This window comes from Xyrauchen texanus, chromosome 34 (assembly GCF_025860055.1).
Source record: "Xyrauchen texanus isolate HMW12.3.18 chromosome 34, RBS_HiC_50CHRs, whole genome shotgun sequence".
Lineage (NCBI taxonomy): Eukaryota > Metazoa > Chordata > Actinopteri > Cypriniformes > Catostomidae > Xyrauchen > Xyrauchen texanus.
The window spans coordinates 37486811-37512500 of NC_068309.1; the positions used below are offsets into that span (position 1 = coordinate 37486811).

Sequence of the window (25690 nt, forward strand, 5' to 3'; positions counted from 1 at the left end):
CCAAACTGCGACTGAAATCGCGCACGCGCGCAGAAAACGACAACACTAAAGATGGCGGCGATGCGGAAGATGGGAAGAAAGTACTCGTCTGTGGGAATATTCGCTTTATTATGCCTGCAAATCTGCTCTCTGAAATGTTATGCAATGCCAGTGTCAGGTTAGTGGAAAACTTTCACTTTATAATCTAATAGTTTTTGCTCTTCTGCTTGTAATAAGATACATTTACCCAATATCTCACCTACTGTCAAATTGAGCACAAGTTTGAAAATGAATGTGGATACATTTAATAATTGTGATCCTCATTATGTCTTTGTCGTTTATCAATAAGTGATACATTTCCATAAACTCGCCCAGGTGTCACTGCTACCGGAAGTCTCGTGCTCCGTGTGACGTGGTCAGTTTTGTAACTCATTTATAAATAAGTTCTGATTGATTTAATACTTGTTACGCGTTAAAGTGGTAATTATGGTAAATATTTATTTTTTATAGATTAAACAAAATATTTCGTACAAGTGTTTTAAGCCACAGTCTTGCACACATTATTTAACTGCTCATCTGACGAATCTAATGTAACCTGTTCAACAACTCGGTAAATATGAGTCATATGTTTGCCCTGTGCTAAATAAAAACGCCATTGTACATTTTGGGAGTAGCATGACAATGCAAAAACTATTCCGAAATCGAAGGGAAGAAACAATTCTGTGTTTTTGATCATTGCAAAATGATATTGTTTGCAAAATGATTTTGTTTCTCTCGATTTATTATTTATACAATTTTGTTTTATTCTATAAAGTACTGACAACATTTCCCCCAAATTCCAAATAAAAATATTGTAATTTAGATCATTTATTTGCATTTAATTGCAGAAAATGACAACTGGTCAAAATAACAAAAAAGATGCCGTATTTTCAGACCTTTAATAATGCAAAGAAAACAAGTTTATTTTAATTTTTAAACAACTCAATACAAATATTTTAACTTAGAGTTCAGAAGTCAATATTTGGTGGAATAATCCTGATTTTCAATCACAGCTTTCATGCTCTCTACCAGTTTTTCACATTGCTATTGGGTGACTTAATGCCACTCCTGGCAACAAAAAAAAAAAAAAAAAAATCAAGCAGTTCTGCTTTGTTTGAAGGCTTCTGGCCATCCATCTTCCTCTTGATCACATTCCAGAGGTTTTCAATGGGGTTCAGGTCTGGAGATTGGGCTGGCCATGACAGGGTCTTGATCCAGTGCTCCTCCATCCACACCTTGATTGACTTGGCTGTGTGGCATGGTGCATTGTCTTGCTGGAAAATACAATCCTGTTGGGGAACATTCTCAGAGCAGAAGGAAGCAAGTTTTCTTTCAGGATAACCTTGTACGTGGCTTGATTCATGTGTCCTTCACAAAGATGAATCTGCCCAATTCCAGCCTTGCTGAACCACCCCCAGATCATCATCGATCCTCCTACTGGTCGTCTAATGGTTAGACGGAGACCTGGAGATGCCTTCAAGCCACAGTGTCTCGCACACAATGTGAAATTTGGTCTAGGAGCGGTGATGATCTGGGGGTATATTATATAGTGTATATGTATTTTTAAATAAAATGTTGTCTGTAATAAAAACGTACATTGAGATGTTTATATGTTGCATTATTATGAACACTGACATACATTTGAAATAGTGCATTTAACTGTCACGTTATCAAAATAGGTATTTGTCAACCATACACTCACCTAAAGGATTATTAGGAACACCTGTTCAATTTCTCATTAATGCAATTATCTAATCAACCAGCCATTGAGGCAGTTGCTTCAATGCATTTAGGGGTCTGGTCCTGGTCAAGACAATCTCCTGAACTCCAAACTGAATGTCAGAATGGGAAAGAAAGGTGATTTAAGCAATTTTGAGCGTGGCATGGTTGTTGGTGCCAGACGGGCCGGTCTGAGTATTTCACAATCTGCTCAGTTACTGGGATTTTTACGCACAACCATTTCTAGGGTTTACAAAGAATGGTGTGAAAAGGGAAAACATCCAGTATGCGGCAGTCATGTGGGCGAAAATGCCTTGTTGATGCTAGAGGTCAGAGGAGAATGGGCCGACTGATTCAAGCTGATAGAAGAGCAACTTTGCCTGAAATAACCACTCGTTACAACCGAGGTATGCAGCAAAGCATTTGTGAAGCCACAACACGCACAACCTTGAGGCAGATGGGCTACAACAGCAGAAGACCCCACCGGGTACCACTCATCTCCACTACAAATAGGAAAAAAGAGGCTACAATTTGCAACAATTTGAGCTCACCAAAATTGGACAGTTGAAGACTGGAAAAATGTTGCCTGGTCTGATGAGTCTCGATTTCTGTTGAGACATTCAGATGGTAGAGTCAGAATTTGGCGTAAACAGAATGAGAACATGGATCCATCATGCCTTGTTACCACTGTGCAGGCTGGTGGTGGTGGTGGTGTAATGGTGTGGGGGATGTTTTCTTGGCACACTTTAGGCCCCTTAGTGCCAATTGGGCATCGTTTAAATGCCACGGCCTACCTGAGCATTGTTTCTGACCATGTCCATCCCTTTATGGCCACCATGTACCCATCTTCTGATGGCTACTTCCAGCAGGATAATGCACCATGTCACAAAGCTCGAATCATTTCAAATTGGTTTCTTGAACATGACAATGAGTTCACTGTACTAAAATGGCCCCCACAGTCACCAGATCTCAACCCAATAGAGTATCTTTGGGATGTGGTGGAATGGGAGCTTCGTGCCCTGGATGTGCATCCCACAAATCTCCATCAACTGCAAGATGCTATCCTATCAATATGGGCCAACATTTGTAAAGAATGCTTTCAGCACCTTGTTGAATCAATGCCACGTAGAATTAAGGCAGTTCTGAAGGCGAAAGGGGTCAAACACAGTATTAGTATGGTCTTCCTAATAATCCTTTAGGTGAGTGTATAAATCTATGGTAATAAAAATAATTCTTCTAAAAAACAAACAAACATGGTTTTACTATAGTGACATTTGCTATTTACTATTACTGTAGTTCATTTTTGGTTCAATTATTGTATAAAAGAAAAACATGTTTTCCACCACAAAACATGCCCTTATGAAAGTTAACCATGGTTTCACTATAGTAAACCTGCAGTAACCATGTAACCACTTTTTAAAGGTAAGAACCTTGGTTTTAAAATCCATGGTACATGTACTACAAATTAACCATGTTGTTGTTTTTTTTTCCGACAAAATTATTATGATTTGTATTACCATAGGTTTGTTTTTCCTGTATTATTAGCATGGTTTTACCACAAATATCATCATGGTTAAAATTAGGTATGTGCAAAACTACCAATTTTCTTAATCAACATTCGATTGTTTGAAAGACTATTCGACTAGTCGGTGTTAAGGATAATAATGTATAAAATAGGCTCTGTTATGTTCAAGTTATCCCAATGGGATACCTTTTAGAGGCATATACAGTACAGATGCTAATAAGTGCAGCACTTCATCATGCTTACTAATGGATATTCAACAAATAAATAGTCTAAATAACTATGAAAGTTTTGTGCAATAATATGTTAAAGGAAGAAATAAGAAGGACTCCAATACAGAGCGCACAAAACCACTTATGCACATCCTGAACGCAGAATGATGCACTTCAATGTAGCCGGGACTCGGGAGGCTCAGGGCAATCCTTGCTGCACATTCAAAAATGCAGAACTGAAAGATAATATTATGGGTACACATCTAGTTCATGGCATTTAAATTTTTTTAACTGCAACTTTGTTTAAGTTGTGTCAAACAGAATCTGCAAAAGACTTTAATCTCTCCACAGCAGGATTCAACATCCGACAGTGATCATCTTGAAATGTATGCAGTGCATTGCTGTAACAACAGCGCATAAAAAGAATAAACCCTAAAGCATGAATTAGACTGCATTTCTTGGAGAGGTTTTTACTGTGCTGACTGTTATTCATTGTTAAGCTCAGCAAGTTATTATCATGCAATAACGCTCTCTAAACAGTTGCGTCTCGCAATTAATTCGAGAATTGCATCTCCCATTAAAAACACAACCACCGCTAAAAATATTTGGCTAATGTTAGTAGTTGACCCCTATAATTGATTAGTCACTTGTTAGACAACTATATCCCTTACACACAACACTGTAGATTTCACAATAAACCCTTTATTTGGCTTCTTTTTTCAATCCACAGCTGACAAGGTGCTGGAGAGTACTGAAAATGAAACCGATAACATCACAGGAATGCTAAACAAGAATGTGCCAACCACTCAGTCTGACAGTAAGTTGAATGAAATGACTGAAGTGTTGATTACAACAGCAGCTACTGGCAATACCACCACCATAGCATCCACTGCTCCTCCTCCTCCTGTAACTGCTGCCCCAGACAACAGTGTGAACCTTCCAGAGCATGCCACATCGACCAAATCCAGTTCAGAAGAGTCCACCAGCACACCTGCAAACAAGCAACCTACCACCTCCACCCCTGCTGGAGAGACAACAGAGATACGTTTCAATAACAGGGATGGACCAGATGTGGAACTTACTGTTTACACAAATGGCAAAGATGAAGATGAAGATAATGATGATGATTATGATGGTATGAATGACAGTCAGGTAAATGAAGAAAACCAGGGCATTGGGAAAGACCTGTTCCCTGAAGTTTATAACTCTCCCTTTGAAAGCTCTGAGACAATTGCTGTAAACATCAAGGACACAACCATCTATACAACTCAGGATGAAGACTCACACTTCTTCTTTCACCTGGTCGTCATCGCCTTTTTAGTGGCCATTGTCTACATCACCTACCACAACAAGAGAAAGGTATGCTTCTCTTTGTCAAAGGGCTTGTATCTCTTACTTATTGTCCGGAAAGATGCATGACGAAAAAAAAAAAGATGCGCACTGAATGGTTGAGTTGAGGAGCGCAGTTTCGTCCCTCTTTTAAGCGTCTGGCTTCCAGTGCTGTCATCATAACTAAATCAAACAGGCCTGAGTATAGTTTGACTTTATGCGTTTTTAAGCACATTAGCCCATTCAGTGAACTGCTTTCATTTAATAAAAAATAATGCTATGAACTCACAACATGCCCCACCCACCGAGAGCGAGAACCAAATTATAGCGACCACGTTGAGGTTAACCTAACGTTAAAGGCATTTGTAACCAAATTCTGTGCTATGTGACTAAAGTGTGTATATTTGGCAATTGGCTGGTAAATGTTTACATTTCTCTCACCAGTGATTGTGTAGTATAGTATTCAGCATCGAAGTTCTTTCACTGCGTGTTGAGAGTAAAAAAGATGAGATCCTTACGACCCATTCGTCATTGGATAATGTCTTTTTAATACCCTTTCTGTTCTCAACAGTCAGTTGTTCATCAAAAACAACAAAAAAAAAAACATTAAATTCTAATCATGCATGGCCCAGATGAGATAACTCCTTTTGATTCTTCTCCCGTTAACATGCGTCGTCTACAGATGCTCTTTACAGAAATGCTGTTTGTTAAATAGACAGTACCGGTTTTAGCCTGTGTCCAACAAATCTGTCTAAATACTGTTATAAAATTATGCAATTAAACAATATACATGTAACAAAAAATTATAGGACATTTCTTATATGAAATCTAATTTATTGATTGAATACATGGATTTGTTCATTTTTAAAAAGCCAAAAAGTTACCAAAATGATGAAAAACTAATCAAATATAATTAGTAAAATTTATATTTTCATAATGTACCTAGTAAGAAGGTCCCCAGTATAATTAACAGCATTTGCTGGGAAAGAATTTCTTTCATATGTCAGCAAAAGGGACATTATAACTTAAATATGCTCATATGAATTGATATTGAATCGTATTGAGAGCTTGTGAATCGGCATCTAATCAGTTGATACAATTGATTAGATATTTATATAAATCTGTATCGATACTCAGCTCTTTTATTTATATACACTCACCTAAAGGATTATTAGGAACACCGTACTAATACTGTGTTTGACCCCCTTTCGCCTTCAGAACTGCCTTAATTCTACGTGGCATTGATTCAACAAGGTGCTGAAAGCATTCTTTAGAAATGTTGGCCCATATTGATAGGACAGCATCTTGCAGTTGATGGAGATTTGTGGGATGCACATCCAGGGCTCGAAGCTCCCGTTCCACCACATCCCAAAGATGCTCTATTGGGTTGAGATCTGGTGACTGTGGGGGCCATTTTAGTACAGCGAACTCATTGTCATGTTCAAGAAACCAATTTGAAATGATTCGAGCTTTGTGACATGGTGCATTATCCTGCTGGAAGTAGCCATCAGAGGATGGGTACATGGTGGCCATAAAGGGATGGACATGGTCAGAAACAATGCTCAGGTAGGCCGTGGCATTTAAACGATGCCCAATTGGCACTAAGGGGCCTAAAGTGTGCCAAGAAAACATCCCCCACACCATTACACCACCACCACCACCACCAGCCTGCACTGTGGTAACAAGGCATGATGGATCCATGTTCTCATTCTGTTTACGCCAAATTCTGACTCTACCATCTGAATGTCTCAACAGAAATCGAGACTCATCAGACCAGGCAACATTTTTCCAGTCTTCAACTGTCCAATTTTGGTGAGCTCTTGCAAATTGTAGCCTCTTTTTCCTATTTGTAGTGGAGATGAGTGGTACCCGGTGGGGTCTTCTGCTGTTGTAGCCCATCCGCCTCAAGGTTGTGCGTGTTGTGGCTTCACAAATGCTTTGCTGCATACCTCGGTTGTAACGAGTGGTTATTTCAGGCAAAGTTGCTCTTCTATCAGCTTGAATCAGTCGGCCCATTCTCCTCTGACCTCTAGCATCAACAAGGCATTTTCAGCCCACAGGACTGCCGCATACTGGATGTTTTTCCCTTTTCACACCATTCTTTGTAAACCCTAGAAATGGTTGTGCGTGAAAATCCCAGTAACTGAGCAGATTGTGAAATACTCAGACCGGCCCGTCTGGCACCAACAACCATGCCACGCTCAAAATTGCTTAAATCACCTTTCTTTCCCATTCTGACATTCAGTTTGGAGTTCAGGAGATTGTCTTGACCACGACCACACCCCTAAATGCATTGAAGCAACTGCCATGTGATTGGTTGATTAGATAATTGCATTAATGAGAAATTGAACAGGTGTTCCTAATAATCCTTTAGGTGAGTGTATATATATGTATACCTTTTTGGACTACAACTTCGGTGCTGCTGAGAGTTTACAGATCACCATTCAGTCATTATACTGATGATCAAGTAATGTACCCAACCTCGACCTAACCATTAGATCCACTATTCTCCATAAAAGTAACCTCCAAAAACATTCAACATGACAGAAACTCCTTCCAACATAACAGAACATTCAACACTAACAAGTCTCCTTGTTTCATTTTGTGTAGAAATACATTAAAATAACACTTATTTCAAAGAATTTCTCTCCAAATCCAGTCCATGCTGTGAACTGGAAATCCCCTACCAGGTTTCAGCAATACATTGATGCAACAAATATTATTCCCAACTCAGTTGGATTAAGTGAATATTGAATAGATTGTACACAACGAAATTAAGTTTAGACCAAATGTTAAAGAATTGTTGCATTAGCCTCTTATAAATGAGTTAATTGAGCAGTGAAAATCATGTTGAGTGACACCATCCATTAGAAGTGTGAAGTCTGGACTTTACGCAATATAATTATGTTCTCATCTCAAACATAATTGTATTAAAGGTGATGTAAGCAATTTTCTTTATGGAAAGGTACGTGCAAAACGTTCACACTCCCTGAGAGATATTACTGAAATAAGTGTTGTAAGATATCTCACCGGTCTCTGTGACTGCTGTAGACCTTGTAAACAGCTAACAAAAATGTTTCTGCAGACAGTAACACTTTCAACTTGTCAATCATTTTGCTCATTCTCATAGGATTGTACTTGCAGTGAATTATTGAGATTTACTGCCATTTTTAAGCCATGTTCATAACAGTTGTCAGTTTTTAACAGCACTATTTTGCTGCTGTGCTGGGTTTTGGAAGAGGGGGCATGGCTAGTCCAACGGCTCAGTCTCGTGGAAGTAGAACGGATAAAATTGCTAACAGCACCTTTAAGTAGATTTTAAGTGTACTGGTTTAGTATTTTAAATAGAGCTTTCAGTATTGCTTGAGTCTGTTCAACTAACAAACATACTTTCCTGGTACACTTCAGACCCATCAACATAAGAAAGAATTGAGTACACATAACACAAAATGGAAATGCAGGGCAAAAGGGTTTACAGTGCCTAAACATTACAAAATTCAGAGGGAATAAGAATTGTATTTGGCGTCTGATTGCGGTTATTTGAGACAACCGCTATTATTGGGCATTCAAATTCCAATCACTTTTAAATGCCCAAATAAGATAATGTTAAGTGAATATAGTATATACAGTGCATCCAGAAAGTATTCACAGTGCTTCACTTTTTCCACATTTTGTTGTTACAGCTTTATTCCAAAATTAAAATTCATTATTTTCCTCAAACTTCTACAAACAATACCCCATAATGACAACGTGAAAGAAGTTTGTTTGAAATCTTTGCAAATGTATTAAAAATAATAAACGAAAATAGAAAAAAAAAAATCACATGTACATAGTGTTCACAGCCTTTGCTCAATACTTTGTTGAAGCACCTTTGGCACCAATTACAGCCTCAAGTATTTTTGTGTATGATGCTACAAGCTTGGCACATCTATTTTTGGGCAGTTTCTCCCATTCTTCTTTGCAGGACCTCTCAAGCTCCATCAGGTTGGATGGGGAGCGTCGGTGCACAGCCATTTTCAGATCTCTCCTGAGATGTTCAATCGGGTTCAAGTCTGGGCTCTGGCTGGGCCACCCGTAGCCACTCCTTTGTTATCTTGGCTGCGTGCTTAGGGTCATTGGAAGACTTTCTGTTGGAAGATGAACCTTCGCCCCATTCTGAGGTCCAGATTGCTCTTGAGCAGGTTTCATAAAGGATGTCTCTGTACATTGCTGCATTCATCTTTCCCTCGATCCTGACTAGTCTCCCAGTTCCTGCCGCTGAAAAACATCCCCACAGCATGATGCTGCCACCACCATGCTTCACTGTAGGGATGGTATTGGCGGTGCCTGGTTTCCTCCAGACATGACGCTTGCCATTCAGGTCAAAGAGTTCAATGTTTGTTTCATCAGACCAGAGAATTTTGTTTCTCATGGTCTGGGAGTCCTTCAGGTGCCTTTTGGCAAACTCCAGGCAGGCTGTCATGTGCCTTTTACTGAGGAGTGGCTTCTGTCTGGCCACTCTACCATACAGGCCTGATTGTTGGAGTGCTGCAGAGATGGTTGTTCTTCCTCTTTTCACAGAGAATCGCTGGAGCTCTGTCAGAATGACCATCGGGTTCTTGGACACCTTCTCTTACCAAGGCCCTTCTCCCCCGATTGCTCAGTTTGGCCGGGTGGCCAGCTCTAGGAAGAGTCCTGGTGGTTCCAAACTTCCATTTACGGATGATGGAGGCCACTGTGCTCATTTGGACCTTCATACAATCCTATCTCGGAGGTCTACAGACAATTCCTTGGACTTCATGGCTTGGTTTGTGCGCTGACCTACACTGTTAACTGTGGGACCTTATATAGACAGGTGTGTGCCTTTCCAAATCATGTCCAATCAACTGAATTTACCACAGGTGGACTAAAATCAAGTTGTAGAAACATCTCAAGGATGATCAGTGCAAACAGGATGTACCTGAGCTCAATTTTGAGTGTCATGGCAAAGACAGTATGAGTTCAAACAAGTCTGTCACGGCTCTGATATGCAGACTGTTTAAATGAGACTGTGTTGCACACCGGTCTATTATTGTAGTAACACGATTCCATGTAACTACAAAACGAACCGTGACTGGTTTACGTGTCTCAGTCGCTTCACATGTAAGCAGACAATTTTCGACGCCCTCAGGATAACAATTCGGCCGAACAGGAAAACTTATCGTCCAACGTGATCATTAAAAAAGTCAGAATATCTGCAGATTTATCAGCCTCTGCGATATATCAGTCACCACTGGTTTAAATACTCACTAATTTGAAAGCATAGACACAATATCTGTGTTAAAAGGATTTTAGTGTGATAAAATCACTTACTAACCTTTTCTGGGTAAAGTTATTTCCAATATTACAACTTCATTGCCATTATGATGTAATCCCTTAAAAACAAAGATTTAAACAACATTACAATTCAAATAACAAGTTTCAACAGAAGAATGAATTCTACAATGATAAGCTTCACATTTATGCATTTTAACTCTCAAAAACAAATCATCCCTATTTACTTCAATTGTTAGTCCCTCACTGTAACATCAATTTAGCTTTTTGTAAAGAAAAGGAGGGATTAGTAGAAGCTATTTTTGCCTATATTTAACATTATGCCACAAATGCTATCGATTGAGCTTAACTTGTATTAGACCTAGAATGAATTAAATTAAAATGATGTGGGATTGCATGGTACATTCTTTATGTAGGCAACACATCCAAAACGGAGTGGTGGTGGTGTAGTGGTCTAAGCACATAACTGGTAATCTGGTAATCAGAAGGATGCTGGTTCGAGCCCCACAGCCACCACCATTGTGTCCTTGAGCAAGGCACTTAACTCCAAGTTGCTCCAGGGGGATTGTCCCTGTAATAAGGGATCTGTAAGTTGCTTTGGATAAAAGCGTCTGCCAAATGCATAAATAAATAAAATAAAACAAGAAAAGAATATTGTGTGTTGAATTACTTTAATGCTGTCACAATGCACAATCACTAATTGTGCAGCATGTTAGATTTCACATTAACTGTGAACAGCAGGTTATTGCAGTAGTCAAATTAAAGCTTTGAGAATGGTCTGTCATCATCATTTACATTTTGCTTTATATTTTTCTGCATGTATAGATCATGTTACTGGCTCAAAGTCACCGCTGGAGGGACGGCTTCTGCTCACGCGGCATCGAGTACCACAGACTCGACCAGAATGTCAACGAGGCCATGCCTTCACTCAAGATGACCAATGACTACATCTTCTGACCAGCTACATGAAGTTTAGTGAAGGAAAACACATGCAAACAGCTGATTTCGTCTACACATGGTGTCTTATTTAATCAGGGGAGAATTGTGATAATTTATTTTATGTGCACTCTCTTTCCTTTAAAAAAAAAAAATGCGGTTGTATATTTTGGTTTTACTTTGTGCTTTCTTTGGTTTCATGAGTGCAGGTGTTTTAAAATGGTTGATGCAACTGATGCTTTTCAAGCTTTCGAACATTTTTGCTCTTAATTTTGTTGTCTTAACCTCTGTAGGATGAATGTAATGGATTAATTCTAAAGAAAATCAAATTAAGGTATATCCATGTGAGTATTTGATTATAACACTTTCTGTTAAACCTGGTATGAAAAAGGCCTAGAATGAACAAAGTAATTTAGATTTTCTCTGCTATATAAAAGCGCACAGAAATGTGGCATGTTATGCCTTCAATGTTGAAATCTGCCCTGAAAAACACATTTTATATTTTGTTTTGACTCCATAACTGCATTTGTTTTCTTTTTGCCTTTATGAAGATATAGTTTGCAACAGCAATTGCCAATAGACATTGTGAGTAATACTGCCTTACAAAGGCAAAACGCTGTAACTACACACAATTACAATTTACAAACAATTTTGTCTAGATTGAGTAATGACTGAAATCAAGTCTCTTAGACAAGGATCTGTCTTGCAACAGATGAGTTTGGCTCAACATTTCTCAAATTTAGAGAAAATTGAATATTAAAATTGTAGTAAAAAAATCTGTTACATTGTTTGTGTAGTTGCTGTGTTTTGCCTTTGTAGGTCACAATAGTTTTATTGATGTGCATATCCAGTAACTCCAGTACAGCAATACCGTGAAGTTAGAGCTAAATTTGATCTGCCGTGTGCTTTGCTATGCAGCAATTTTTGGGGTGGTTCCTGTTTGTTTTACGACTTCAATGAAGTTGTTTTAATTGCACATGCTGACCTGGATTTGTCATTGCCAAAGGTCTGGAGATATATATGAAAAATTAGGCTGTAAGTGTTTAGTTTCATTTATATACTCTAAAAGCAATACATATGGCTGTTGCCCAAATTCAGCATAGCTATGTCAGGAGCAGTCAAAATAGAGCTGGATTGCCACCGCTTTAACTCTTTAGTAAGCCTTACTTTTGTCAATGAATAATAATTAATGCAGTGATGAACTGAATCATGTCACTGTTTTCAAAGAAAGCACAAGAAGATTGTGTCTAAGCATGCAGTATGTTGGTTGCCTCTTCAGTTATTAGAAATAATTCTTCAATAAAGCATGAACTGTAACTGGATCATTAATTGTGTCTCACCTCTTCTTATGAAACAGATGTGTAATGTTAAGGGAATGCTTTATCAAATGTATATACAGATATGAGCTAATAATGCCAATTTCTTGTAGATTATTGACCTTAGTTGAAATATTCCACTATTTGAAATGATTTTCTTAACCATGTGTCAGCCATTAGTTGGATGATTATTGTTAGGCAGGTTATATTTCACTCCTAATTAATGGAATGAAGAAATTCTATTTCTATAATTATTTTCGTTATAGATTATAATTATTTTGCCAAGTCCAAATTAAAATAAGCAGTAAATCGAATGTTAAATCTATGCATTAATTTGTGTGTGTGTGTGTGTGTGTGTGTGTGTGAGCGTGTATTTATCACTTTGTGGGGACCAAATGTCCCCATAAGGATAGTAAAACCCGAAATTTTTGAACTTGTGGGGACATTTTGTCGGTCCCCATGAGGAAAACAGCTTATAAATCATACTAAATTATGTTTTTTGAAAATGTAAAAATGCAGAAAGTTTTCTGTGAGGGTTAGGTTTAGGGGTAGGGTTAGGTTTAGGGGATAGAATATAAAGTTTGTACTGTATAAAAACCATTATGTCTATGGAAAGTCCCCATAAAACATGGAAACACAACATGTGTGTGTGTGTGTGTGTGTGTGTGTGTGTCAGGAGCCGATGGGGGGCAGTAGAGCCCATAGAAAAACATTCTCTAGAAAGTAATCCTTCTTTTTAAAAACAGCACAATGAAATAATGAAATACTTTTACTTTTATTATAACAAACACAACATTATTTGTGTGTGTAAAAATACACAAAGAATTAAATCCTTTAAATAAATGTTGAAGTAGGTTACTGCCATGAGAAGTTTATTTTATTGAAGAAATCCGTGTAATAGAAATTATATTTCTATTATTTTGTACTTTTGCTGATATAAAAGTACAAAAAATGTATATAGATTTAAAATATGACCAATTAATCTGCATATATATATATATATATATATATATATATATATATATATATATCCACATACAGTTGGAAGTCAGAAGTTTGCATACACTTAGGTTGAAGTCATTAAAACAAATTAAACCATTCCACAGATTTAATATTAGCAAACTATAGTCTTGGCAAGTCTTTTAGGACTTCTTCTTTGTGCATGACACAAAACAATTCCAACAATTATTTACAGACAGACTGATTCACTTTTATTTGACTATGTCACATTTCCAATAGGTTAGAAGTTTACACAAACTAACTGTGCTTTTAAGCAGCTTGGAAAATTGCAGAAAATGATGTCAGGCCTTTAGACAATTAGCCAATTAGCTTCTGTTAGGAGGTGAACAGAATTGGAGGTGTATCTGTGAATGTATTTTAAGGTCTACCTTAAAACTCATTGCCTCTTTGCTTGACAAAATGGGAAAAATCTAAATTAGCCAAGACATCAGAACAAAAATTTGTGGACCTCCACAAGTCTGGTTCATCCTTGGGAGCAATTTACAAATGCCTGAAGCTACCATGTTCATCTGTACAAACAACAGTACACAACACCATGTGACCACACAGCCATCATTTCACTCAGGAAGGATATGCATTCTGTCTCCTAGAGATGAATGTATTTTGGTGTGAAAAGTGCAAATCAATCTCAGAACAGCGCCAAAGGACCTTGTGAAGAAGCTGGAGAAACAGGTAGACAAGTATCTATATCCACAGTAAAATGAGTCCTATATCGACATAAAACCGAAAGGCTGCTCAGCGAGGAAGAAGCCACTGCTCCAAAACCACCATAAAAAAGTCAGACTACAGTTTGAAAGTGCACATGGGGACAAAGATCTTACTTTTGGGGAAAGGTGCTTTGGTCTAATGAAACAAATATTTAACTTTTTAGCCTTAATGACCATCATTATGTTTGGAGGAAAAAGGATGAGGCTTGTAAGCCGATGAACACCATCCCAACCGTCACGCATGTGGGTAGCAGCATCATGTTGTGGGGGTGCTTTACTGCAGGAGGGACTGGGGCACTTCACAAAATAGATGACATCATGAGGAAGGAAAATTATGTAGATATATTAAAGCAACATCTCAAAACATCAGCCAGGAAGTTAAAGCTCAGTCACAAATGTGTCTTCAAATTGATAATGACCCTAAGCATACAGTCAGGTCCATAAATATTGGGACATCGACACAATTCGAATCTTTTTGGCTCTATACACCACCACAATGGATTTGAAATGAAAATAACAAGATGTGCTTTAACTGCAGACTTTCAGCTTTAATTTGAGGGTATTTACATCCACATCAGGTGAACGGTGTAGGAATTACAACAGTTTGTATATGTGCCTCCCACTTTTTAAGGGACCAAAAGTAATGGGACAATTGGCTGCTCAGCTGTTCCATGGCCAGGTGTGTGTTATTCCCTCATTATCCCATTTACAAGGAGCAGATAAAAGGTCCAGAGTTCATTTCATGTGTGCTATTTGCATTTGGAATCTGTTGCTGTCAACTCTCAATATGAGATCCAAAGAGCTGTCACTATCAGTGAAGCAAGCCATCATTAGGCTGAAAAATCTAAACAAACCCATCAGAGAGATAGCAAAAACATTAGGTGTGGCCAAATCAACTGTTTGGAACATTCTTAAAAAGAAGGAACGCACCGGTGAGCTCAGCAACACCAAAAGACCCGGAAGACCACGGAAAACAACTGTGGTGGATGACCGAAGAATTCTTTCCCTAGTGAAGAAAACTCCCTTCACAGGTAGGTGTATGTGTGTCAAAGTCAACAATCAAGAGAAGACTTCACCAGAGTGAATACAGAGGGTTCACCACAAGATGTAAACCATTGGTGAGCCTCAAAAACAGGAAGGCCAGATTAGAGTTTGCCAAACAACATCTAAAAAAGACTTCTGGAACAACATCTTATGGACAGATGAGACAAAGATCAACTTGTACCAGAGTGATGGGAAGAGAAGAGTATGGAGAAGGAAAGGAACGGCTCATAATCCAAAGCATACCACCTCATCAGTGAAGCATGGTGGTGGTAGTGTCATGGCGTGGGCATGTATGGCTGCCAATGGAACTGGTTCTCTTGTATTTATTGATGATGTGACTGCTGACAAAAGCAGCAGGATGAATTCTGAAGTGTTTCGGGCAATATTATCTGCTCATATTCAGCCAAATGCTTCAGAACTCATTGGACGGCGCTTCACAGTACAGATGGACAATGACCCGAAGCATACTGCGAAAGCAACCAAAGAGTTTTTTAAGGGAAAGAAGTGGAATGTTATGCAATGGCCAAGTCAATCACCTGACCTGAATCCGATTGAGCATGCATTTCACTTGCTGAAGACAAAACTGAAGGGAAAATGCCCCAAGAACAAGCAGGAACTGAAGACAGTTGCAGTAGAGGCCTGGCAGAGCATCACCAGGGATGAAACCCAGCGTCTGGTGATGTCTATGCGTTCCAGATTTCAGGCTGTAATTGACTGCAAAGGATTTGCAACCAAGTATTAAAAAGTGAAAGTTTGATTTATGATTGTTTATCTGTCCCATTACTTTTGGTCCCTTAAAAAGTGGGAGGCACATATACAAACTGATTTGGATATGAATACCCTCAAATTAAAGCTGAAAGTCTGCAGTTAAAGCACATCTTGTTCGTTTCATTTCAAATCCATTGTGGTGGTGTATAGAGCCAAAAAGATTCGAATTGTGTCGATGTCTTCGACTGTACCTCCAAAGTTGTGGCAAAATGTAATAAGTTCAACAAAGTAAAGGTATTGGAGTGGCCATCACAACACCCTAACCTTAATCCAATAGAAAATATGTGTGCCGAACTGAAAAAGCGTGTGCGAGCAAAGTGTCCTACAAACCTGACTCAGTTACACCAGTTCTGTCTGGAGGAATGGGCCAAAATTCCAGCAACTTAAGAAGCTTGTAGAAGGCTACCCAAAATGTTTGACCCAAGTTAAACAATTTAAAGGCAATAATACCAAATACTAACAAAGTGTATGTAGCATCTGACCCACTGGGAATGTGATGAAAGAAATAAAAGCTGAAATGACTATTATTCTGACATTTCACATTCTTCAAATAAAGTACCAAAAATAATATAAACTTATAAATAAACTGATCTAAGACAGGGACTGTTTCTATGATTAAATGTCAGGACTTGTGAAAATCTGAGTTTAAATGTAGTTGCTAAGGTGTATGTAAACCTCTGACATCAACTGTATCTATATCTATAAATAAACATTTACGCATAGTTATGTGGGTAACTGACATTAAATTGTAAGCATTGTCATCAGTGTCACACTTTATCTAACTATTTTAAACAACATTTTCTTATATTGTATAGTTTTATATCAATAATATAAATAATATATCATTATTATTATACTTGTTGTTTCCACAACCTTATATTAACTAAGACAATAGTTTATCTGCATTTCAAAAAAAAAAAAAAAGTTGAAAGATTCAAAATCATCATATTTACAGTGGCTCAATCAATGTTTTACAGTTATGACTGGCGCACTCGTGGGGTCCATTGTCACAACTAACAGTCAATAATAATTTATTTTTCAAAACAAAAATGTGAAATTGAGCTAGAAAATGAAGTCAATGAGGCAGTGTGTTATGGTGTTGTGTCTGCCGGGTTTGGTGGGCCATTTAGGGCCAGAAAGTCCCAGTCCGCCCCTTTATACAGTATTTGTATATATACCTGAGAAGCAGCATGACAATATATTAAGTCTTGCTTTCAGATAAATAAAACTGAGTGAGGTAAGACAAGAATAAACTATTTACCAATGTGATAAGATAAACTTACTTGTTTGACCTCTGAATCATTTTTTCCTTCACCTGTTGTTTTATATATATATATATATATATATATATATATATATATATATATATATTCTTGTTATAAGCATAAACATTACTAAAGTTTGGTAGATTTGCCAAAAAAAAAAAAAAAGACAAAACATCTGATCTAATTTTGCTTTTCAAATAAAAGTATCTTTTTTTTTTTTTTTTTAAAGAATATTTAGGTATTTTTAATGAAAAACCTGACAAAAATACTCCAATATCATCATCATCATCATCATCATCATCATCATCATCATCATCATCATTTTGCAATAGCTATGCTATAAACAAATGAACACAATAAAACCATGCTAGCATACATTCAAGGGTCAACAATAAAATAAAATGTTTCGATTCTCAGAGTATTTTCCATTAATGTCAGCTTGTCACCTGTGTATACCATGAAAGATGATTTAAAAATCTTCTTTTTCTTGATTTTTCTTTTGTTAATTCATGTGTTCTGCCACAGAAAAGACCTTCAGTGACATCCAGTGGCAATAAAAAAATATGTGAACCCTTTGTATTACCAGCATTAACACATACATTTGTCTTAAAATCTGGTTTGATCTTCATCTCAGTTACAATTATGAACAAACACAATCTGTTTTAACTTATAGCACACAAATTATTTAATTTTTCTTGTACCTATTGATACATCATTCAAACAATGTAGGTTGGAATAAGTATGTGTATCCTTAGGCTAATGACGGCATTAAAAGCAAATAAAGTCAGGAGTTGGCAAACCTGGCATCCAATTAATGAAACGAGATTGAAAGTGTGGGTTAGATCTACTTTGATTTATAAAAAGCACTCAAACATTTTGAGTTTGCTATTCACAAGAATCATCTGCTGACTTGGACCATGCCTTGCAAAATTAAACCAGCAATCAAGAATTGTTGCTTTGCAAAGGGTTACAAATAGATGTGTGAATAATATTGTGTCGTATTGTATCGTACGATACAATCTGTGGATTTGTGAGGCAGAAACAGCAGCAGTAAGTTTAAGAGCTGCCTCTCTCAGACGACACGGAGCGTGACATTCACAGCAAGACGCTGATATGTTATGAGTTATAACTCCCGAAAACATAAGAAACCCATGATTACATGATACTTATAACTCCCTGCTTTTGATTTCGAAATGTAAACAGCTTTGAGAAGAACACTTGCGCATGTTTTAAGCCTGTAATAATGCTGGTAAAGTCACAGGGGGCTTTCAGACAACAAGGCATGATTTTCTATAATGCTGCTTTGAAACTATGTGTATTGTGAAAAGTGCTATACAAATATAAATGACTACAGTGTAGACAAACTTATTTTCTCAAGAAAAATTGTTAGTTCATATTAGTTTTCCTCAACAATCAAACACAATAAATGCAGTGTTGTTTAAGTTACATAGAGCTCTGATTTTTGTTTGCCAATGTCAGGCACTTTTGTGGAATTTGTGATTTAAAAGACATTTATGTCGAATCCTATGTTTGAGTGAAACTTTTGTGGTTGCTCGTATTGTATTGTTTCGAATCATATATTGAGGCTATGCATTGTATCGTATAGTGAAATTTGTGTATCGTTACATGCCTAGTTACCAAGTTTCCTCAAGGAGCTTAGATCTGTCCACATTTAGACAAAGTGTCTATAAATGGATGATTTAGTACTGTGGTTATTCTCTCTAGAAGTGGCCGTTCAGCCATGATGACACAAAGGGCACACAACAGAATGCTCAATGAGGTAAAAAAGAACCCTAGAGTGACTGGTTAAAACCTCCGTTCATGAGTCTACTATACGGAAAACATTAAACAGTCATGGTGCCCATGGCAGGAACCTTTCCAACAAAAACACTGCTGTGTGACTGAAGTTTGCCAAAGACCACGTTGACACTCCACAACACTACTGGGAAAATGTTTTGTGGACTGGTGAAACTAAGGTTGAATTGTTTGGGAAGAACCCGCAGCACTACGTATGGCGTAAATAGCGCACCGCATACCAACATGAAAACATTATACCAATGGTGAAGTACAGTGGAGGGAGCATCATAATTTGGGGTTGCTTTGATGCTTTGGGGCCTGGACCATCATCAACGGAAACATGAGTTTCCAAGTTTATCAAGATATCCTACAGGATAATGTTAGGGTGGTTGTGTGCCAGCTGAAGCTCATTAGAAATTAAATTAGCTGTGGAGTGACCTCAAGAGACCTTCTATGACTGAACTGAAACAGTTCTGTAAGGAAGAATTGTCCAAAATTGCTTCTGAACATTGTGCAGGTAATCCGCAGCTTCTGGAAACACTTGGTTGAGGTTACTGCTGCCAGAGGAGAATCAACCAGTATTAAATCCAAGGGTTCACTTACTTTTTCCACAGCACAGTGATGTGTTCAATAAAGACATGAAAGTTAAAACTGTGTGTGTGTGATGTTAGTTTAATCACATTGTGTTTGTCTATATTTGTGACTTTGATGAAGATGAGATCACATTTAATGACCAATTAATGCAGAAAACCAGCTAATTCCAAAGGGTTCACATACTTTGTCTTGCAACTGTACATATAGTATTCTTGTGAAGTCAATGTACTCCAAATATTATTTTCTTAATCAGCATTTTTTACTTGTTTTCCTGTAAAAAATATCTAAACATCCTTACATCAAGATAAATTTACTTGAGAAGCAAAATGATGTAAGATAATAAGACTTGCTTTCAGAAAATATATCTTTTTCTTATCCCACTGACAAAATGTTTTCTTCTGTTAAGCATAAACCCAACTAAATTTGGTAACATTTATTCTTAAAACAAGAAAGAACAAGAAAAATAAACTTAATTCAAGATTCATCGTGTATTAATGATGATTGTATATTTATACTGGAAAACAAGGTTACGGTAATTTACACACGGTAAAATAATGAGCAATGTTAGCATGTCTCTTTAAAAAAACAGTGAACAAAAGCAACAACAAAAAAAAAAACAGTGAAAAAAAAACAAAAAAAAGGAACCTGCAGTCCCACAAACAAAACTTTGTTTACTCCTTTTTGAAGTCCAGGACATGGAGAATTGCGAGGCATGGACCAAGACCGGATGCATGTATGTCCTTTGAGCTGTTCATCTAATGATCTGGGGCACAGAGTCCTACACATCTTCTGTCTAGAGGTCATGAGGGGGGCACTTTCATCTGCAGCAAGGGCCCATCTGACATCTCCGGGCCCTTTGCATGGCCCTTAATTAAATCTTTCATGTCACACAATGTAGCGGCAGGGAGGCAGGAAATTGCTTGCCAGTACGAGCAGCAGCTACTGATGGGGCCTTGATTGCGGTCAGGTGAAAAAAACGTCTTCAATAAAGAAAGAGGAAAATACATCAACAGAAGTATTTGAAACAACACTAATAATCAGCTTTGATTCGGAGAAAAGAAGGCTGTGATACAACAGCATATGATGCCTTGATTTTCTTTGTTGTTCTCTCACTACCTGTCTCATAAAATGTTTCATCCATTCTAGCCAGAACATCATTTACCTTTTAGTTTTCCACACCCGTTAAATACTGTTTCAATATTTGTTCAAACTAATTAAGATATAAAATATTCATGTTGTATTAGTTGACATACAGTGACTTAAAAATGTCTGAATGTCATTGCATTAAATAAGAATATTAATGCATGTCCCATTTCATTTATGGAAAGACAGCACAAGCACACGTTTCAAACAAAACATTCACAATAAAAGTTAATGGTTTATGATTGATAGAAATAGAAATAGTGTTTACGCTGAAGACAACGAATGAAGCTTCAAGGAATATTCCGGGTTCAATACAAACTAAGCTAATATGCCAGCAGTTGTGACATAATTACAACAAAAAAATTATTTCAACTCGCCCCTCGTTTATTTAAAAATCCCAGTCACAGTGAGGCACTTAAAATGGAAGTGAATGGCAGTCCATAAATATTAAAATACTTACGGTTTCAAAAGAATAGCCACAAGATATAAACAATATGAGTATTACCTTGATTTTTGTGCGTATAGAAAATCTCTGTTCTATACGAATTTAAGAAAATTGCTAAACGGGTTTAAGGTGTCATGGCAAACAAAGTTGTAATATTAGATATAATTTTACACTGATAAGATTAGTAAGCAATTTTATTAGATTAAACTCATTTTAACACATATAATGTTTAAATCTCGTGTCTATAATTTTGTACCAATGTATCTTTTAATGTGTATTGACTAGCCCCATTCACTTCCATTGTAAGTGCCTTACTGTATCACGTGTTTTTCGTTGTTTTTCGTCATTTGGATTCGATTCAACACAGTGTGATTTAATGCAATACGATGCAATGGGAAATGATGCTATGCAGTTCAATAGGGTAGGATACAGAGAGTTCGCTTTTAGTCCTTTGGTTCAGACAGACAGTAAATCATAAATTAACTTAAGTGCCTTCTGACTTCTAACGCATGGACCTTTCACAAAAAGGCCTTTGTAGTGCAAAAAAATAAATAAAAAGATGAAATAAAACCAGATTTTCTTTTTTTGTTCTATTTCCAGTTATACTTTTAACAGTTCACACATTTAACAGTGACACAATTTAAGGATGCTCAGGGATAAACAATGAAGAAATGTTCTGTAACTTGCCATCAGACAAATGTGCTTTCGTGTCGGCGCTTCAAGTGTGTTGTTAAATTAGTCGTACTGCCTGTATATTTTATAGTAGCATGACATATTTTACAAACTGCATGGATTTATCAAAATCTCCATTTCTCTTATAAATCCCAGAGTGTTTCCAAACACTGGATTTGTATTATTTGGTGGAAGATAATACAAATCCAATGTATTATTTGTATTATTTGGTCTGCCATGTTAATCTATATTCTATGTCAGGTGTGCCCACACTTTTTTGTGTGATTATCTACTTTTAAATGACCAACTCAATAAGAACTAATAAAAACAGTTTCATTTAAAAAAAAAAAGCTTGTTGGGACTACTGCATGTATCCCTACAGGGAATTCATCTTCTAATTAATTAAAAAATATATAATAATGTTCAATGTTGATATCACTCAGTTTTAACTCTGAGCCCAACACACCTACAGTAGGAGTGTTGAAATTAATCGTTTCTACGATGCATCGTGATGCGGACGTGGACAATTCTGCATCGATGCAGTAATAGACCATAATCGATTATAGCCTACTGACGTTTTTCTGACGTCATTATTTGCATCGTGCTAGTCTAAAATGGTGGAGGGAGGCGAAACACGAGTTTCGAACAGCGAGTAATAAAAAATGCACCCACTGTTTTAAAAGCCGACATCTGGGCACATTTCGGCTTTTATGAACAAACTGGTAAGCACGAACTGGACAAAACACATGCTGTGTGTAAAGCCTGTCACACACGAATAAAACATTTTGGGAATACCACTAACTTAAGAAACCACGTTAGCCGATTTCACCCTGAGATGCTATCGCCTGCCAGTGTAAAGGCGGACCCAGCTCAGCCAAAAATAGATCAAACGATATCAACTTTGCTTTCCAACTCAGAGAAAGGGAAGACAATAACCAGATCTGTGACAGCTTTCATAGTGAAGGATATACGGCCTTATTCTGTGGTGGACAACCCCGGGATTCTATCTATGAAAATATCTATGTCAAATTTCAAACTTGGAGAAAGACACTAAAATTGAGAGTATTGAACATGACACCCATCAAAATGTAGCCACATTCTTTGACAAGAGCCAAAACACAGTCAGCACGGAGCACAACAATTGGTCCCCAGGACCAGGCCAAACTTCCTTCCCCAGTGCCTGATGACATTGGAACAGAGAGGCCAGCCAGGTCTGCTTGCAAACATACCCAAGTCAAATGTTTAATGACAGAAAACTTGATTTTGTAGAAGCTCATTTAAAGGAAGGGAATGACTGAACTATCTGCATTCTTTAGGTTTGTTTCCATGTGGAAAGTTCAGTATGGCCGTCTAACCCTGACAAGGCCTTTATGCTAACTGGCTATTCTGTGTACATTAGATATGTAAATTGTGTTGTGTAAATTGGTATATGTCTCATCACTGTCATGACTGCTATGTTGCTCGGAACGGCATACAAGACTTTCACCCACTGTTGCATTTGTGCATATGGTCGTGTGACAATTAAGTGATTTGATTTGACCTTGTAACTGGAGAAATTGTGAAAGAGGTAGGAACCTCAAGACACACAATGAAAGTAGTCATTTCCATTATCATTCGCTACCAGAATGAACACAACGAAGTTCACAAGCGGCTGTTGTCTGACAACAATTGGAGAGTTGGCCTTAGCAATGAAATCATTCAAAGCCAGTGCTATAATGGTGCCAGCATGATGTCCAGGAAGAAGGGTGGTATGGAATAGATTTTACAAAAATGAACAGAGACGTGTCATACATTCACTGTTTTAACCATCAGTTGTGTTTGGCAGTTGAGCACACAATGTCCTTGGAGAATGCACTGGAAAAACCTTTTCAATGTGTTTGAGAACCTGTATAAATTCTTCAGATTAATCAATGTTTTATTGATTCATATAGATAACAAAGCAAAAAAAAAAAAAAAAAATATATATATATATATATATATATATATATATATATATATATATATATATATACAGAATCAACATTTAACCCCACTATTAGACACACACACACACACACACACAACTCACCACACACCCTACTGAGAGCGAGAACCACATTATAGTGACCACGAGGAGGTTAATGTGACTGTACCCACCCTAGCAACCAGGCTTGGTTGCTTAGGAAGCCTGACTGCAGTCACTCAGAACGCTCTGGATTCGACATCCAATACCAAGTTTAAATCTTTCTCCCATAATCTCTTGACAGAAGTTTATGCTCCGTCTCCCAGACTTTGAATTAGCAGAGAGAAATATACCGATGCCTCACAAATACGCATGAACGCATGCGTATTTGACGCATGGACGCATGTTAGTGCTGTCGTGCACGGGTTGAATGCGCACATTTGTCTTTTTTTGGTTCAGGAGAAAGTTCTGGGGTTGATTGTTGCACTAATGTTGGAAGGTGGTCTTTAGAATTTTGTTTTTGACACACAGTCTATATTTTCTAACATGTCAAAATGTAAAATGTACATATGAGTGGATTATCTCTCTCCACATGGAAGGTGAATGGGTTGGGACACCCCATAAAAAGAAGGAAGGTTATTTCTTTTCTTAAACGTAAGAAATATGATATTGTGTTTCTTCAAGAAATGCATCTTTCCCCACAGGAAGCTGAGAAATTTGGAAAGATATGGTGAGGACATGTTTTCTTTAGTGCTTTAGAGCAGGGGAGTCATTACATTGATAAGTAAACATCTACAATTCAAATGTCTCAAACAGACTAATGATAATTTAGGAAGTGTCATTATTGTTTTAACAGAAATTCAGGGGCAAAGATTGATTTTGGTTTTCCTAACACTGATGATCAGGGCTTTTTTATAGATCTTGAAGGGATGTTGCAAGCTGCTGGCACCCCTCATGATATAATATTGGGAGGAGACTTTAATCTTTTGATGGACTCAGTCCTTGTTCAAGCCCCCTAGAGCAACATTGACACTTCACATGATTTGTAAAATCTTGGTCTTACAGATATTTGGAGACTTCTGAACCCATCTGGTAGGGACTTTAAATGTTTTCACCAGTCCATAAGATTTATTCTAGAATGGATTTTTTTTATATCTAATCCCTCATTTCATCCGTTGTTAACTGCTCAATAGGAAAAATCTTAGTTTCAGATCACGCCCTGGTGAGATTAGAGCTGTTGCCACATATGGAGAAAAATAAATCATATAGTTGCCGCTTTAATGTGTTCCTTTTTCAAAATCCTGATTTTCAACAAATGTTTATATGGAGACAAACTGGTATTCAGTATCATCTGTGGGCATGGCTTGGGAGGCACTTAAGCAGTTCTTTGGGGTCGGATCATACAGTATACCTCATTTATCAAAAAGTCCAAAGCACGAGAACTTGTGGAGTTAGAAGGGAATATTAAAAGTGCAAAGGCAGATCTGAAGCACTGAATGTCATCTGATGGCCTCAAGGAATTGACCTAATTAAAATAAATAAATACAACTATAAAACTATTTTGTCACGAAATGTGGAGTTTTGGTTATTCAGGGCAAGACAGTCATACTTTGAGTTGGGGGACAAAGCAAGGAAGCTTTTGCCTAGATATATAAACCAGAGAGGGCTTTTCTATCATTCCCTGAGTGAAAACTGCTAGTGGTGAAATATTTACCTTGGTCAATGATATTAATAATGCTTTTAAAGAATTCTATCTTGATCTGTATAGTTCCACATCTTCGTCTACTGATGAGGATATTAGAAACTTTGTGGAACCATGAGATCTCCCTAAACTGATGACTGAGCAAAAAAATTCCCTTGATTCTGTGATAGTCCTGGAGGAGCCCGATGAGGTAATTAATGCTTTACTCTCAGGCAAGGCCCCAGATGGCCAGATGGCTTTGCCACTA

At 37.4% G+C, this 25690-nt stretch overlaps 1 protein-coding gene across 1 annotated transcript; it reads left to right on the forward strand.

Moving 5' to 3' along the window:
* Positions 1-30: 30 nt before the first annotated feature.
* Positions 31-12371, forward strand: LOC127627392 (keratinocyte-associated transmembrane protein 2-like). Its single transcript, XM_052103729.1, has 3 exons — positions 31-157; positions 4202-4830; positions 10918-12371. Exons 1-3 carry the CDS (start codon positions 52-54, stop codon positions 11047-11049), a joined length of 867 nt encoding a protein of 288 aa, XP_051959689.1. The 5' UTR covers positions 31-51; the 3' UTR covers positions 11050-12371.
* Positions 12372-25690: the final 13319 nt, after the last annotated feature.